The sequence below is a fragment of the Phocoena phocoena genome, chromosome 4 (assembly GCF_963924675.1).
Source record: "Phocoena phocoena chromosome 4, mPhoPho1.1, whole genome shotgun sequence".
Taxonomy (NCBI): Eukaryota; Metazoa; Chordata; class Mammalia; order Artiodactyla; family Phocoenidae; genus Phocoena; species Phocoena phocoena.
Genome location: NC_089222.1, coordinates 65,200,633 through 65,218,042, shown reverse-complemented (window position 1 = coordinate 65,218,042; position 17,410 = coordinate 65,200,633). Strand labels below are relative to the sequence as shown.

Sequence of the window (17,410 nt, the reverse complement as noted above, 5' to 3'; positions counted from 1 at the left end):
ACTTTCCTGGGGCAGAGGTTTTCCCTTTGCTAAACTATCAAGGGGTAGCCATTCCGAGCTAAATATTAGAATAATCACTGTCTCTGGTGGGGGAGGGTGGGAAGTATGTGGGTATTTTCTGATTAGGGTCTACAGTTATGGGGGAAGATTTAGGGGGAAGGTCAGTCGAGTGAGTAGGGTGTAGGTGAAGTGGGGACTGGTCAAGCAGGGGATGTACAGAGAAGATTTAAGCAAGTACATTGTAAACCTTGTTTACAACATTGCCGTATGACTGTCCCACGTAAGAGAAATACCCATCACCCTTTATCAATATCGTTGGAACCACTTTTTTTTCATGTGCACCAAATTTTCATGAGTGGTTTTGACGACCACTATTCTATTACTCTAATGTGCACTGTTATTTTAGTTGTAAATATTTCTATTATCTTAACACCCACCAAATGTTATTAATTGGTGGTGGTGGTACAGTACTGAAAACTACACCTGAAATTCAGTAACTTTGGAAGATGAGGCAGATGTAATTAAAAAGCCCCTAAGAAGGCAAGTAAATGAGACACATGCAATGCTATTAATTTAGGAGCAAGCATTCTGCCAAATATTAAAGATGATGCTGAGAAAAATATAGGGCAGCATTAATGCAAAAATGAGCATAAGCGCTGTAGATTTAACAGCTCCATAACTCATCCTTTCTAATTTATGTTTACTCTTAGGAAGAAATGTTTCTAGAATATGCACATTTTGAAGACTGCTAAGTCTTCAGGTATGCATCTCTTAGATCAAATAAATCATGTAGGAAACTGTTCTAGGTAAATTCAAGTGAGGAAATCCTGGAGACCTTTGGAAATGCAATGTTGAAATACGAAAAAGGCCCAAGCTGGAGCTGTAAAGTTGGAAGTTATCCGTGTAAGATCAAGAGTTTCAATCATGAGAAAGGATGGACTTGCCAAGCAGAGAGTACACATTTAAGAGAAGGTCAAGGACATAATCTTCTGAAGCCACCAAATTCAGAGGACAGAAAGAGGAAGCAGATAGGGAGGACCCTTACCGAGAGCCTAGAACGTGTCAAGAAGGTTCCAAGCATATGCTTCTAGCATCACATTTAATCCTCCCTACACCCCTGCCAGACTGTTGTATACACCTGGTTGTATAATGAGGGCCATAAGAAATGAAAGGTGAATCAGCTTAGCCCAGACAGTACAGGTCTGTCAGATTAAGGCATGGGTTAGCCTGACATAGAAAAATCAACTGCACGATTTCAAAACAGAGAGGAGAGAAACTGAGGTAACTCAGATGAAATGAACCGGTGCCCTCTGTCTCAGTAAATGACACCAGCATCTCCCCGGTTTGCAAAGCCACAAATCCAGGAGTTACCTTTCACCTGTCCTGTCCTTTTCTTACCCCCTCATCAAATCCATCAGCAGGTCCTAGGACTTCTACCTGAAGTTATATCCTTATCTTTAAACCGCATCTGCTGTCGACAACCTTAGACTAAGGTACACTTATCTCTCCCCTAGAAAGCTCCAGTCACTTCCTAACCTGTGGCTACTCTTTCCGAGATGCAACCCATTTTCCCTACAGCAACTAACAACGTAACATGAATGCTATCGGCATTTGGGGTATTAATTAATCATTGTTCATTGTTGGGACTTCATTGTTGGGGATGTCCTGTCCATTTCAGAATATTTAGCATCCCTGGCCTCTGTCCAGTAGCATCCCAAGTAAATGCCTCCCCTTACTTCCAAATGTCCCTGGGTGCGGGGTCGGGAAGGGGATAATACTGTTCCACCCCACCTCCCGCCATCCCCAGGTCGAGAACCACTGAGCCTGAGTGATTTCTTAAGGTAAATCGGATTATGCCACTGCTCTGCTTAAACCTTTAGTGGCTTCCCACTGCATTGAGAAAAACGCCCTAACCCCTGCGGATCCCAAGGCTGTTCATGACCTGCCCCCATTTGCTTCTTCAACCTCATTTTCTATAGCCATCCTCTTTCTCCTCTTAGCTGCTTCAATCCAGCTTCCTTTCTCATCCTTAGCCACATCAACCTGTTTCCTGCCTCTAGGCCTTCGTGCCTGCTATTCCCCTGGAATAGCTTCTCCCTTGGCTCTTCTTGACTAGCCCTTCTCTTTTTCTTCAGGACTAGGCACCAATGATAATGTAGGTGTGAGGCTGCCAGTGGCCATCCTGGCTAAGACTGAAGGCAAGCACTGATGACAGACAGAAAAAGGGAAGGAAGGAAGAAGGGAGGGAGGGAGAGAGAGAGGGAGACAGAGACACACAGAGAGAGAGAATGGAAATGATATCTTTTGACCCCCTGGATTCCCCTGTGCCCTAGGTAAGACTCATCCATTTGAATTCCCAGTACACAAGCAGTGACATTGCCCTTTCTACTTAAGCTGCTTTGGGTTGGGTATGTACCACCTGCCATGGAAAACACTGACTACACCTGTGTGTAGCAAGGGTGGAAAGCGGACGAGTCTCTTCTAGTACTGGGTGAAAGGTGTGTTTTCAGGATTGCGTTGCAAGCTCCCTTAAAGAAGGTCTAGACTCTGGCAGAGTTGCCCAAACCATTTCCAGCTCTCCACTAAATATCTCCCATGCCCCCCACCCCATCGTATCCTTTTTCTCTTTCTTCTTCTTCCATCTCTTCCCATCTTTTGCCCTAAGGACGCTCAAAACTCCTTTCCTGGAAAAGAAATCTTCCCTCTACCCAGTTATCCTGAGGCAGGAGAATAGATGGGCTCCAGGATAGACATTTACAGCTACCCTCCTGTTCATATTTATTGAGGTAGGAGATAGATGGGCTACAGGCTAGATATTTTTGCAACCGGCCTGTTTATACCACAAGATAGAAATGACAAGAGGAACTGGGTAAACAGCTGGACTTTGTCTCCTGTGGACACTTTAAGATAACAGTAATGGCAGGGGCAGAGAGGGGCTAAGCCCTGCTCAGGTGAAAAATCAAGAGATCACATATTTCTCATCCTTGGAGTCAGGGAGACCTCTACTGCACATGCACAGAAAGGCTCCTCAAGGGTCAAAAAGAGTGGCGGGGGACGCCAGACTATAAGTTTTGCTAACTTCCCAGGGACCCTCGCACTGAAATCCACCTTGGCTAAAGGATGCACACGCACATAGGGAAGGACCCTGAGACTAATCAGCTATGGGGGCAAAACAAGATGACTGGCCAGAGGGAAACAAAGCCCAGGAAGGCTGCCCCTCACAAATGCTTTAAACTTCCCGAAGGCGTCACTCTCTCTGAGCTTGCCTGTGAGTCTCTCTGCATGTATTCTGCTTTTCTAATAAACGCCTTACTCTCCTTTCTACCTTCTGTCTCCTTGTCAAATTTTTTTTTTCAAGGCAGACAAGAACTGGGGCCCAGACTATAGCCACAGCTTCTCGCGGTCTAGTGGTTAGGACTCGATGCTCTCGCCGCCGCAACCAGGTTTCCATCCCTGGTCAGGGAACGAAAGCCTCACTGCAAGCTGCCCCTCTCTGCTGTGTCTGTCCAAAATCAAGCCTTTTAGATTACATCCTCTCTCTCCCACCCTTCACCATCAAACTGCTTAAAAGAGATTACACACTCCCCTCCATTTTCTCATCATCTCCACCAGTTAACTCTGCCACCAGGCTTTTATACTCACCCTTCTAGTGAAACTGCATCTGCCAATGGTCACCATCACCTCCTAGTTGGTCAACTAACCCATGGCCTTTTCTTGGTCCTCACTCTTATTGCTCTTTCTGCAGCATTTAGTCTAGCTGACCACGCCTTCCTCATGTCCCCTGGCTTCTGAGATACCTAAAAGTTTTCCTAACTTCCTGGCCATTCTTTCTGGTTACTGGGGCAAAACCTCTAGGCAAGAGTGATAAGGTGAGTGCCAATGCTTGATTCAATCTCCTTGGTTCAAGTGAAGCCACTCAACTGGTTATGAGTCCTACTCCTTTAAAATTTCACCCGAAAGGGCCCATCACTTAGGCTGCTCAGAACAACCTAATGCTAGTAGATAAAAATTGAAATGGTCTAGGCACCATTCTATAATGGGAACTGTTTATTTCTTTATGCTCTCTGAACACTTGGATAGTATCTACAAATGTCCACTGGATTGACCTGTCCAGGTATCCCTCCTCTATTCATACTATACACCAGAACTTTAACTTGAGGTCTTAAAATGGATTGGGTAGAAAGACCAATCCTGCATCATAAAATGAAGTATATATAGTACAACTAACAGTTATTTTAAGCATAAATAATGAACAGATATAATTAAAGTGAGGCTCCTGTGTTAACTGCTGATCTTCCTTACCTGGGTATTGGGGGAAACCAATGGTTGGTCTGTCTGTACAAAGTTCAGGCACTTGACCCCAATTTAGCAATATTTTCTGACCGTTATGAAATGAAAAGAATTATGTTCTTATAAGGAAATGATCAGATCTTATGAGTTATGAGCAGATCCTAGTCTCACTTTTTCCTGTGTGTAGTAATATAGCAGATTTTTGTTCTATTTTGTTCCTATTTTCACTTTGATTTTGATTAGGAACACTTGTGGTGTGGTTGCTGGAAAGACAGACCACACACACGTGAGCTTGGATGAAGCTGGAAATAATCATGACCACATTTCAGCTTAGAACCTTCTTTTTTAAGGAAGGTCCTTCAGGCATTTTTATTAACAAGCAGATATAAACTTGGTAAGAGCACCTTTCAAAAATCACAGTTCCAATTATTTTTGTGAGGTCAAGAGAAAGTAGAGAAAACAATGGTGGTGGCTTAGCATCAAAACAATAACAATCAAGTTGCTGACCTTATTCCTTCCATCAAACATAACTATCACCCGCTCTGTTCCCCGACCTCCAAAGGATGACGAGAAGCTGGCATTCAAGACTTGACATTAATCTAGACCACATGTAGCACTTGCTTTGATAGCAGACACAGCTCCCACCCAAACCCATACTTGGACAAAATGGTGGCCACGTTCTCTGTGCCAAACCTTCTCATCTCTGACCGTCTTCTAGATCTTGAAGTGTCTGATTCTCCCCGGGCAAGGGCGGACCACTGGAACTGGACCTTCAGGAGCAGGAATGCTAGGCTGCGCCACCTTGGGTGTCTTCCCCACGTGAAACGCTTCTCCTGAGGCTGACTCCACTGAGGCCACACCCGAGAAGGCGTGGCGCAGGTCGTAGTGCGCCGGGTACACCGGTGGGGGCATCGGGGGAGCTGCCACGGCCCTGGGTCCCACCACCAGGGAGGCCGCGGGCTGGCCAGCTGGAGAAAGTGCTAGCCCAGCCGAGCCCGGTGCAGTGATGAGGGGCCCTGCTTCGGCGCCGTCTGGTTGGGGCTGTGGGAGCACAGGCTGGAGAGAGGATTGTTTCCTTAGGTTAGCTGCCTTTCTCTTCCTTCCAGGTGGAACCCCACCCAATTCTCTCACAGTACTAATTTTTATTTGCAAGGAATCTGGCAAAAAAGAACTACCTAGGTACAAGGGATGGCCATCAGGGCTCCAGGGGAGGGGTAACTGGCCTGCGGTAGCCCCTTTCTCACCAGTTGTGTTGGCGATGGTAGACTTACACTGTTCCACGAGCAAAAGAACCCCACCTTATGGCTAACCTTCACCAGTAGCGTCACCCTCTTTTTCATCTACACCAGCAGCCACAGGGAGCTGTGAGACAGATCTGGCCACCTGGACTCTGCAACTCAAGAAACCACGCCCACTCCACCCCCCACCCCGCCTCTCCCCGCCCCCGCTCCCAAGCTAGCAAATAAAACACGTGGCCTCGCCAATTGCACACTAGGGAGGTTCTGCCCTGTAACCACCAGTTCGTGGGAGGGGAGGGCATGGCTGAAACAACCTTTTGTTTTTTGATGATTTCACATTCCCTGGCGCTATCTATATGGCGGGGCTCAAAAGGACAGGCATTACTGAAATTACTAATGCACCGCAGAAAGGTGAAGGGGTCATTGTATTCTGAAGATAAGGGCAAGTGCATCCATGACGCCCTTACCTGTGTTTGGAACACCGTGCAGGTCACTGCAACATCTTCCCCACCAGCAACCTTCTCAGTGACTGTCCCCTTACAGAAGCCATATTGCTGCCCACAGAAAGAGAGGAGTTATTTGAACCAGTTCAGAAAGTGGACTTCTCTCCCAGTTTCACTTATACTCCAACACATCAAGCGAAAAACCCTTAAATTCCTAATTCCTTTTTTTAAAAAAATCTTTTTCCTAAAGTGTATGATTTCTGCTTATATTTTATATAGAATGTAGAAAATACAGAAAAGCTTTGGGAATGAGAGAGATCACCCATAATCTCAGAAATGGTGGTGACCCAGGAGAACTTCTGTTCACATCTATGTATTTCTTTATTATTTTTAACTACTATTAAATATCATTTAAAAATTGGCATCACTAACTACACCATTTTGTATACTGTGTTTTTCACGTGCTATAATGATAGCATTCTCTTATATCATTCCTTATTCTTTGAAAGTGTTAATTTTCGTGTCTGTATAATTTTCTATTTACTAATGTGCCATATTTTATTCAATGATTCCCTCCTTTAGGACATTCAGATCTTCTGGGGTCATTTTGTACCTGTCATAAATCATCTTTATAGATATATTCTGTCAAACACGATGATCTCTTTAGGCTAAATTCCTAGAAGTGGACATTACTGGCTTAAGGACTTGAAAGATTTCATATCAGAGGTCTATCTAGAAAATCTACACTTTATACTCTCAATGGCCTGACATGACTCATCTTAGTTAGGAAACAGCCTCTCTAACTCCAGGGGCCTCCATTGGGTGAGAAGATCTGGTGATAGCTCTTAAGCAGGGGAGATGACACCCCAGAGGATGACCTGGCACGACCCAGCCTCACAGGCAGTGGGTATTTTGCATTTCTCCTTTCTGCAGCCACAAGATACGAATTTGCTCTAAGGATGCTCTGTTCCATGACTTGGCTTTACCAACCCAATGCCTAGCCCGCTCACCTTTTCTGCCAGCAGGTTGCACTTGGCTGGGTCTACGACCTCTTTAGCAACACAGTCAGTGGCAGCCACTGCAAACTCCACAGAGGCAGAAGCTGAAAGAGGCTGATGAGGATAAAAGGAAAATTTTCATGAAGCAACATGACTTAGCATGAAAAAGACTGGTAAGGAGAGGCCAGAGGGAAGTAGCGAGGGCCATGGAATTGCACAGTCCAGGGAGCACGTTTCACGGAGACCACACTGTGTGGCCAGGAAACATGCCCCCGGTGGCTTACATACGGCATACAGTGAGACACTGGGTTTTTGAAGGGTTTGCATACAGAAGCTGGGGTTGGGTCTTCCCTGAAGGAGGTGCAGGTATCCACTGCCCATCATTCAGAGCAGAGGTGAGTTTTCAGGTAGAAAGCAGGAACCCAGAGGGCTGAGCTTACACTGACCTGAGTGGGAACCCTGCCTCCTGCCAACTTCCCTATTGGGGTTGCACTTTGAGACCCAAGGCTCAGGTTACTCCAAGATGGGGTGGGAAAGTAAAGAAATTAATTCCTCTCCCACGTATTTTAGACAGCAGGATCAAATGAAAAATATAAATGAAAGTACAGAAGATACTTATGCTTTTCTATCTTATAGTCCTTGGAGAAAATGGACACTTACAATAATAAAATATCTGTTATTTGTTATAGTCTGGGGCGGGGGTGTTCTGTGAATCGCATATTCTGGTTAATAGAATTACTATCTATAGTGTATTTCCAAGTATGCCATGGCTGGTATCCAGAATACTAGTTTTTAAAAATATTAGAATTCCACTGCATTCACATGTGCTAACCCAACCACGGTACAATTAGTTTTTTTTTTTCTCAGTGATTCAGAGGCATTTTAGGATCCTTGCCCTTATATGTAAGTATGCCCATGCCTTTGTAAGTATCAATTACAAGAGTGCTGTAGATGTTCCGTGGTGATTGGTGATGGGTGATGGCGATGTGGAGACCCATGAATTTACAGTGGGTGCTTCTGGATAAAGTGGGAACTTCCACCCTGGTGTTAACTGGAACCGAGGAACTGGGGACACACAGCATCTGGCTGTTTTGTGTTGAAGTGGCTTAGGTGGGGGATGCGCTGAGGGTCCTCGGGGTCCTTAGGACACTCAGGACCCTTTCTTTCCCTCTTCTCCCACCACCCTCGTTGACTTCCCGTGGCTGCCCCTGCACCTGCTCCGTCCCTCACCCCTGCTTCACCACGTCCACTCCCAAAGTGCCACCAAACTGCCCAAACCGTCATCAGGGTCTCAGTCTTACCACCAATTGAGCCCGAGAAATTTCCACAAGCTGAAAGTAGGAGCCGTTTTTCTGGGCGTTGAAGGCAGCCAGCGCGGCCTCTACTGCGTGCACCACCCGGCTGTCGTTGAGAGGGGCCAGCAGGGGGCAGTCTGGACACACCTTGCGCACGTCCTCGGCCGAGTCTGCGCACAGAGCGAAGAAATCAACTTGGCTCGGGGCTGTAATTCTCTGCGGCATTTGCCCCCGCTCTGCTTATTTGAAAGGGCTAAAACATGCTCCAAATGGCTGCAGGAGGATCATCTGCTTCTTACTAAACCTTCGGGTGGCTCCTGCCATGCTGGCATTGTTGCAGAAGCCCCTCTGACCAAGGGGCGATTTTCACCTCCAATGAGAACAGCTCCTTAAAACACAGTTTTAAAGTCCCCAAACCCCGGAAACTTGGCTTCTTTTCATCACCAACAAAGTGGCTAGAACTACTTCTGTTGAAAACAATTCAGGTTCCCTCCTCACTCTCTCTACCAGGTAACTATAATAAGAATAATAATCATCTCTACCTGGACTGGAATCACATTTTGCAGACAACACGGAAAACTCTCCGTCTTGTTTCAGCACATGGAAATCGCAGTCTCCTTCCACCGCCTGGAGAAATAAACCCACAGTGAGGGCCCAGGAGGAGGGCTGACCTCTCACTTCTCACGGTGGGGGGATGGTGGCAGGGGAGACGTGGATGTCAAAGGTGAGCCTCACAAAATCTCCTTCACTGGGTGATGTTGAAACATGACACTGGTTTCGCAGGGGGTGGGAGTACGATAAAAAGGTGAATTGTAAAAATCAGCCCCAGGGAAGGCGCCATCAATTGGCAATTTTAGCTGCCCCCGCAGCAGTCGCCCTAAGAGGGGCACTCACGTGCTCTTTCAGCTGCCTCACGCTGCAGTTTGCCAGGGGGGTGGGGTCCAGTACATGGCAGGTGGTTTCCAGTGTGTCTATTTCAAGGTCAAACACCTCTCCCGTGGGCCGCTGTGGAGACAGAGAATGAAGAGGTGAGCAGCCTAATTCTGCTGAGCGGGTCCAAGGGTGAGCTCCTACTGGGTTTGAACCCACTCCCTGTTGGAGAGGTAAGAAAGAAGGGGGCGTGGCCTTGGACTGGTTGATGGAAGCACAGCCATCACGCTGAGCTGTATCTGGAAGCTAAAATGAATGTTGATACTTATTTAATTTAAAAATTTTCACCCTTCAAGCAGTACTTTTAAAAAAGTCAGCTTTGGATTTTTCTCAGTCAAGCAGCGAAGTAAGTTGGTATAGGATAATAACTTACTATCTCCCTTTTATCTTCTTCATCCCTCCCTCTACTTCTTCCTTCCTTCCTTCTCAACATCTACTTTCCTTCCTTCCCCATTTTCTTTTCCTTCCTAAAGGAAAAGTTATTGTCTGTGGCTTTTTATCTTTTGGCTTGTAGATGCCTGGATGAAAAGTTGCTATTCCCTACTGCCCCCTGCTGGTAATGAGAGGGAAGCGTGAGCCTCCCTCTGATGGAGGAAGCAGTGCGTCAGTCAGTCACTAGCACAGAGGGAAGGAGCAGCGGGTAAGGAGGTGATAGGGGAGCTTGTATGACTCCTTGGAGTTGTTCCTGCCAGTTCACCTGTTTCTGTATCCTTTCTTCAAAGCCCAGAAAAATCCAGAAGGTACGAGTATGGCTATTTTTTCTTTCAGCCCAGCTCTGCTTGTCTCTCATGTCTGTTCTGCGTGATTCACTAGTACCTGAAGCCTCAAAATCTCCTTTCCTGGAGGAAGCTGTGTTTTATGATGTGCAGATATGCCCAGATTAACTTCCTGAAAACACTCAGAGCTAGCGAATAGGAACCTGGGGCTCCTGGGTTTCTACAACCCTGCTGTTAGTGAAAACTGCAGTGTTGTTCCTTCTTTCCCTCAAATATGCACATTGTGTGTCATTTCCCCTGAATTGATCAGTGCTTCCTCTGAATCACCACTGTACTTCACTATGGTTGCAGAACTCCTAAAATCCATCTGGGACAATCCCGATTTCAAATATTTTGTCCCATTGTGAGATCAGATGTCCATGAGTCAGTCCAGACATCCTGAGGTTTGCCTTATTTTCCTTCCTAGACTGTGAATCTCTTGTGGACACTATGTCTTTCTCACCTTTGTATTAGGTTGTATCATTAAAATGCCAATATTTGACCGCTTTTATTATACAAAACTGGTTATTTCATATGAGTCAACTTAGTATCTCCCATAGCGCCTGACACTGGTTCTTGCCCATGGAAGGCTTGTAATCAGTGTTGACTGAAAGAATTATCCTTCATCAGCTATAAAATCTAATTTCAAAATAGGCAATAGATGGATGTCTTTTCCCCACCTCTCCAGATCACTCGGCTGACCCCCAAGGCACACGTTTCCCAGCTTGATCATCATTGTCACCAGCTTCAGGCTGCATTGGTTTCTTGTCTAGCATGTGAGCGGGTGAATCCTTTCATGCCAAGATTTCTCATTGGGATGTGGGTACCTTTCTTGGGGAGGCAGCTTGTGTAGAGGAAGGAACACAGTTCTGGAATTGAATCCTAGCCTGTTGCTTACTATTTTATGACCTTGGGTAAAAAAATGCCCTAATATGTCAGAGCCTTGGTTTCCTCATGTAAGACAAGGACAATACCCCACAGGACTGGGGGTGGGGTGAGAGAGGGGTTAAGGAGATGATATATGTGAAAGGGCCTGGCACACAGTAGGCACTTATCAAATGCACATTTCATTCACTCTCAGTCTTTACCTAGAGAAACAGAACCAAAGGAAAAGAAGTGATTTCCAGTCAGTGGTAGTTGGGAAACTAGAATCCAGTCTCTGGTCCTAGTTTTTCTAGAAAACCACACTTTCTACCTGTGATCCTCAAAATATCATTCAAAGCCTTTCCCTCTCCTCCTGCCCCCAACCAGCACCCTCCTGGAGACCACTGACCACAGTACAGAATGTCTCCTCTCTTCCCTCCGTCTCTCCCTCCCTCCTGGGAGGAATCAGGGTGTTTCCATTCTGCGATTTCATTTGTGCTGGGAGGGTGGGCTCTTAGAGACACCCAGCTGAGCCCCACCCCCTCCTACACAGCAGGTTCACTTACCCGCGGCCACACCTTCACACTGTCAATCTGGTTTAAGATGTGCTTGAAGCCATGAGGAAGGTGCTTATTGATGTAGTCCACGGCTGCCAGGGCTGCTTGCTCTGTTTCTGGGTCATCACAGGCTGGTTCCCTATTACCCGGAATCGGGCCAGAATACGGGACAGAGCGGCAGCCACAGAGCTGAGCAAGGCAAAGGAGCAGGATGAGGCACTTCATGGTTGCTCCGGAGAGGTCCTGGCAGGTCGGCAGGCAGGTAGCTGGAGGCTTCAGGCCCAACCCAGGTGCTCTGCTGGAAAAGGCAGACTGGTGGAGGGTCCAAAGGCCCTTTATTTGCTGGAGCCTGTGGAAGAATTGCGTAAGGATGTGGGATGATTTCTGTTCTGGTTCCAAAAAAAATCCCCCTGCAAACAACAGTCCTGGAAAAGCAAACAGGTTAGGACATCACTGGTCCCCCTTTAGCAGAAATCTGCCAGAGTCGATGCTTGCTTGGGGGTGGGTGGGGGCAGATTGGGGGGTGGGCTGGGGAGATGCTCCAGAGTCAGCTTGGAACATGGCAACAGCAGCAAAGAAAGGAGGCAGCTGAGAGGATGAGGTGAGCACCAAGGAGAGGAGGGGCTGGCACAGCTGGCCCTGGAGTGCTGTGGATTTGGCAGCAGAGGGAGTGCCCTCTATTGTAAGCTGAGCAGGCCGTGGGGTCCACGTGGGGAGAAGTAAGGATGTTCAGCAATTATTATTTTTTTAATTGGAGCATAGTTGCTTTACAATATTGTGTCAGTTTCTACTGTACAGCAAAGTGAATCAGCTATACATATACATATACCTCCTCTTTTTAGGATTTCCTTCCCATTTAGGTCACCACAGAGCACTGAGTAGAGTTCCCTATGCTATACAGTAGGTTCTCATTAGTTATCTATTTTATACATAGTCTCAATAGTGTATATATGTCAATCCCAATCTCCCAATTCATCCCACCACCACCCCCTTTCCCCCTTGGTATCCATATGTTTGTTCTCTACGTCTGTGTCTCTATTTCTGCTTTGTAAATAAAATCATCTATACCAATTTTTTCAGATTCCACATATATGCGTTAATATATGATATTTGTTTTTCTCTTCCTGACTTACTTCACTCTGTATGACAGTCTCTAGGTCCATCCACATCTCTACAAAGGACCCAATTTTGTTCCTTTTTATGGCTGAGTAATATTCCATTGTATATGTGTGCCACATCTTCTTTATCCATTCATCTGTTGATGGGCATTTAGGTTGCTTCCATGTCCTGGCTACTGTAAATAGAGCTGCAATGAACATTGGGGTGCATGTGTCTTTTTGAATTATGGTTTTCTCAGGGTATATGCCCAGTAGTGGGATCGCTGGGTCATATGGTAGTTCTATTTTTAGTTTTTTAAGGAATCTCCATACTGTTCTCCATAGTGGCTGTATCAACTTACATTCCCACCAACAGTGCAGAGGGTTCCCTTTTCTCCACACCCTCTCCAACATTTGTTGTTTGTAGATTTTTTTTAATTTTTGAATTTTATTTTATATATTTTTTATACAACAGGTTCTTATTAGTCATCAATTTTATACACATCAGTGTATACATGTCGATCCCAATAGCCCAATTCGTCACACCACCACCACCACCCCTGCCGCTTTCCCACCGTGGTGTCCATACGTTTGTTCTCTACATCTGTGTCTCAAATTCTGCCCTGCAAACCGTTTCATCTGTACCATTTTTCTAGGTTCCACATATATGTGTTAATATATGATATTTGTTTTTCTCTTTCTGACTTACTTCACTCTGTATGACAGTCTCTAGATCCATCCATGTCTCAACAAATGACCCAATTTCGTTCCTTTTTATGGCTGAGTAATATTCCACTGTGTATATGTACCATGTCTTCTTTATCCATTCGTCTGTCGATGGGCATTTAGGTTGCTTCCATGACCTGGGTATTGTAAATGGTGCTGCAATGAACATTGGGGTGCATGTGTCTTTTTGAATTATGGTTTTCTCTGGGTATATGCCCAGTAGTGGGATTGCTGGGTCATATGGTAATTCTATTTTTAGTTTTTTAAGGAACCTTCATAGTGTTCTCCATAGTGGCTGTATCAGTTTACATTCCCACCAACAGTGCAAGAGGGTTCCCTTTTCTCCACACCCTCTCCAGCATTTGTTGTTTGTAGATTTTTTGATGATGGCCATTCTGACCCATGTGAGGTGATACCTCATTGTAGTTTTGATTTGTATTTTTCTAATAATTAGTGATGTGGAGCATCCTTTCATGTGTTTGTTGGCCATCTGTATGTCTTCTTTGAGAAATGTCTGTTTAGGTCTTCTGCCCATTTTTGGATTGGGTTGTTTGTTTTTTTGATATTGACCTCCATGAGCTGTTTGTATATTTTGGAGATTAATCCTTTGTCAGTTGCTGCATTTGCAAATATTTTCTCCCATTCTGAAGGTTGTCTTTTCTTCTTGTTTATGGTTTCCTTTGCTGTGCAAAAGCTTTTACGTTTAATAAAATCTTTGAATGCCAGGGACAATTATCTCCTCCTGGAGGGAGAACAAGGCCCACAGACGTAGCAAAGGTACCAATGATTTGCCAGTGAGGAGGGAGAGCTACGGGAGATGCCAAGTCTTGGGTAAGGTCCTTGGAGAAAAGAAGAAAGGAAGGGAGAGACTTTTGCCTGGAGTGGGTAATGGGGAGAGAGACCTTCCTGCCTTCATGTGGCAGGGCCGGGAGAGCTATATGGCTAGCAGAGCTTCTCTCCTCCCTGTCCCCTTCTCTCCAGACCTCACTGCCAACACCTTGCACAGATGCACCCTGACCTGGGTCTCCTGGGTGGCTGAGTGTGGCTGGCACCAGTGGCCGTGTGTCCCCAGTGACCCCGTGTGCCTGTGGCCTGTGCCCCCAGCCAGTAGACGGGTACAGCAGAGGAGAGCCCGGGTCTGACAGACAGTCACCTGCAAAGCTCTGGGTCTGAGTCCTGCGCTGCAGGCTGAGACTCTGGCGGGGGACTCTCAGAACATAAATGCCTCCTTAAGGCCCTTCAGAGCCTTAGCAGAATCAGAGTGAGTCTTGGTAGCCAGAACACAAGGTCACAGTATTGGCTCAGGCACTGCCTTTCAGTTGTGGCCTTGACAATCCCAGGTGTGACCTCCAAGGAGGGGTGGCCAGGATGGCAAGAGGCTTGGAATATATCATCCGAGGACCTAGCTTGGTTCAGCCTGGAGCAGAGAAGCCCTTAACATGGAGACCAACATGCTCTCCAAATATTTAGAGGTCATCATTGTGCGGGGGTGGATTTGTTCTGTAGTTTGCTATTGCTTCAGAGAACAAAACTTGGTTTAAAAGTGGCAGGGGGGAGATTTCTACAGGGGAGCTTAATAATATTGACTTCCTGTGGGGAGGGAGGTAAGCGCGGGGGCCTGTGTTGGGCAGAGGAGATAGTATAAGCACTGTTTTCCCGTTTGCTCCCAGCTGCTCACACACAGACCCTTAATGCCAGAGGCTCAGAAGGTGTGATCAGGACTCCCAGCTCTCTGGTTATCCAGCAGGACGAGCCTCAGAACTGGGGGCCTTTCCATCAGCCTTGTGCCCCAGTTCCTTCAGGACCTTGACTTATGAGCTCATGAGCAAATTTTTGTGGATGCTCTGCTTTTCTTTTAAATAATCTTTTAAAATACAAAATATGGTCATTACCGAAAATTTGAAAATCACAAGAAATATATGCAGTGAGTACATATTTCATATGGCATAAGCTCAGGTGTCTACACTATAACTTTATTTTCCATAACACAACTGGATTTCTGACTCTGAGCTCTCTTTCGTGAAAATGTAATCTAGTCACTTCCCGGTAACCTGACTTCCCCCACGTGCTTGGGTTGAAACCAGGTCCAATTTAGGTTTGCCCTTGCGCTTCTTCTCCCCGCTGGGGTTAGGAGAAAGTGTGGAGCGGGAGACTTCTGCAAGTACTGCTTTGGTCAAGGTCAGAGAGGGGTGTCCACCTTTGCCTTGGCATCTTCTGCCAGGTAACCTGTCTCATATGGTCCTCAGGCAAATCTACTCTCTAGCTAATGTCCTGCTTTTCTCCATCTGATCCATAGCAAGACAGTCCCCCTGCATCCTGTGATCAGGGGTCACCTTATCAAAGCTGTGGGACACTTTCTAGACCACAGGCCCTTTCTCAGCTAAGAGCTACCCCCATCTTTTTTTTTTTTTTTTTTTTGCGGTACACGGGCCTCTCACTGTTGTGGCCTCTCCCGTTGCGGAGCACAGGCTCCAGGCATGCAGGCTCAGCGGCCATGGCCCACGGGCCCAGCCGCTCCGCGGCACGTGGGATCTTCCCGGACCGGGGCACGAACCCGCGTCCCCTGCATCGGCAGGCAGACTCTCAACCACTGTGCCACCAGGGAAGCCCCTACCCCCATCTTTAAGCTTGGGAAAATTTGGCTGCTGTGCCCTCCCAGGCTGTGGAGGCTTTCTGAGGCTGCCTTCAAGCTCATCTGTTTAGATACTGCTCTCATAGCCCCTCCACTGCTCTAGGGCCACCCTGCTACTCAGGGGGCTTCTCCCTGCCACGTGACCTCTCCCTGTGCTACCCATGTACCCCCTCCTCTCCTTCTACCCTTGCAGTGAGGTTCCGGTCTCCTCTGCTGTAGGAGTCCCACATGTTATGGGGCTGGTTGTATTGCCATCCCAACATGAGGGTGGGGGGAGGATAAAAAAGTTCTGTCTGATCATCCTTTCTGATCATTTCTGTCTTATACTCAGAGCATTTCTTTTGGTATCATTGTTCTTGGATCTTTCGTGGTCCACAATTTTTAAAGCACTAGGTATTGTCCTGTTTTGCTGATGCTAGAAAAACAAAGCATGTAGTAAAGAGCAATTAAGATCTCACCTGTCATCCTACCACGTATAAACAGGGAAACAAAACTCATCCACAATCTCATCACCCAGAGTTAAACAGTGTTCATGTTTTGGTGCAGTTCCATCATTTCTTCTACACAAAGACTTACTTTAATATAATTCAGTATAATATAATCATACTCATGTACAACTTTGTATTCTTTTTTCACTTAACATTATAACTTGAACATTTTCCCATGTTATTAAATAGACTTAAAACAAGCTTATAATGACTACCTAGGATTCCGTTGTGCATATTACCATTTATTTTACTATTCTCTTATTGTTGGGCATTTAGTTTGTTCTCAGTTGAGCACTCTCATATACAAAGTTGTAATAAACTTTTAAATTCAGGAATCTTTGGCTTTCTCGTTATTTTTTTTCAGGATAGAGTCTCAGTGAAATCATTGATTCATATGATGTGGACACTTTAAAAACTCTTAATTTCTCTGGCCAAGTTGCCTTTCAGAAAGGCCATGCCAATTTCTACCCCTACCATTTAACTGGTGTGTCATGCCAGGTCAATTGTTTTTTCCTCTGCCACTGCTTCCATGTTGACTTTTGTGGGAACTTAGATACGGAAAAATTATCAGAACTCTTTTTTAATGTATTTTATGAATATCTTTGGTTTTAGCTCAACTATTCCACGTGTCTAATTCTTATAAACTAAAATAGCTTTGGTGTCAAGCTGAATAAAATGGTCTCTTATTTAAAGTTTTTTCAGTTGGAAAAAGAAAGGTTGCCATTTACTTACTGACAATGAAGAAGAAACTAGGTGATCTTTCGGTATGTTTTCCAAGAAAACTGTGGCAAAGGATGCCCAGGGGAGGTAACAGGTATTTCATCGTGCCTGACGACACCACTTTCAAACTTTGAAAGATTTTCATACACCGCATGTATATTCCCATGAGTGATCTTGGGTCACTTTCATCCACCTGGCTCCAGCATACCAATAGGAGATAAGCATTTACTCCGTTTTCTGGTCATTTGTCTCATTACTTTAATGACTTATCTGTGTGTTTTTCTTTGAGGCCCAGGTCACTGCATTAAAACAATGTCTGAGAGCGTATTGAGGATATCAGGGGTTTGTTAGAGCTGTTGGGAAGAGCAGTCCCAAAG

The 17,410-nt window shown here is 45.8% G+C and overlaps 1 protein-coding gene across 2 annotated transcripts; it reads right to left on the bottom strand.

The window, feature by feature from the left end:
• Positions 1 to 5,004: 5,004 nt before the first annotated feature.
• On the bottom strand, positions 5,005 to 11,686 carry AHSG (alpha 2-HS glycoprotein). Of its 2 annotated transcripts, XM_065876632.1 has the most exons (7): positions 11,380 to 11,686; positions 9,159 to 9,269; positions 8,807 to 8,891; positions 8,271 to 8,434; positions 6,982 to 7,083; positions 5,996 to 6,082; positions 5,005 to 5,346 (listed from the first exon to the last, which is right to left on the bottom strand). In XM_065876632.1, the coding sequence occupies exons 1-7, from the start codon at positions 11,593 to 11,595 to the stop codon at positions 5,005 to 5,007; spliced, it is 1,107 nt and encodes a 368-aa protein (XP_065732704.1). In that variant the 5' UTR covers positions 11,596 to 11,686. The 2 variants fall into 2 exon arrangements, with proteins under 2 accessions (XP_065732704.1, XP_065732702.1); XM_065876630.1 differs by lacking the exon at positions 5,996 to 6,082 and having other exon boundaries at positions 11,380 to 11,595.
• Positions 11,687 to 17,410: the final 5,724 nt, after the last annotated feature.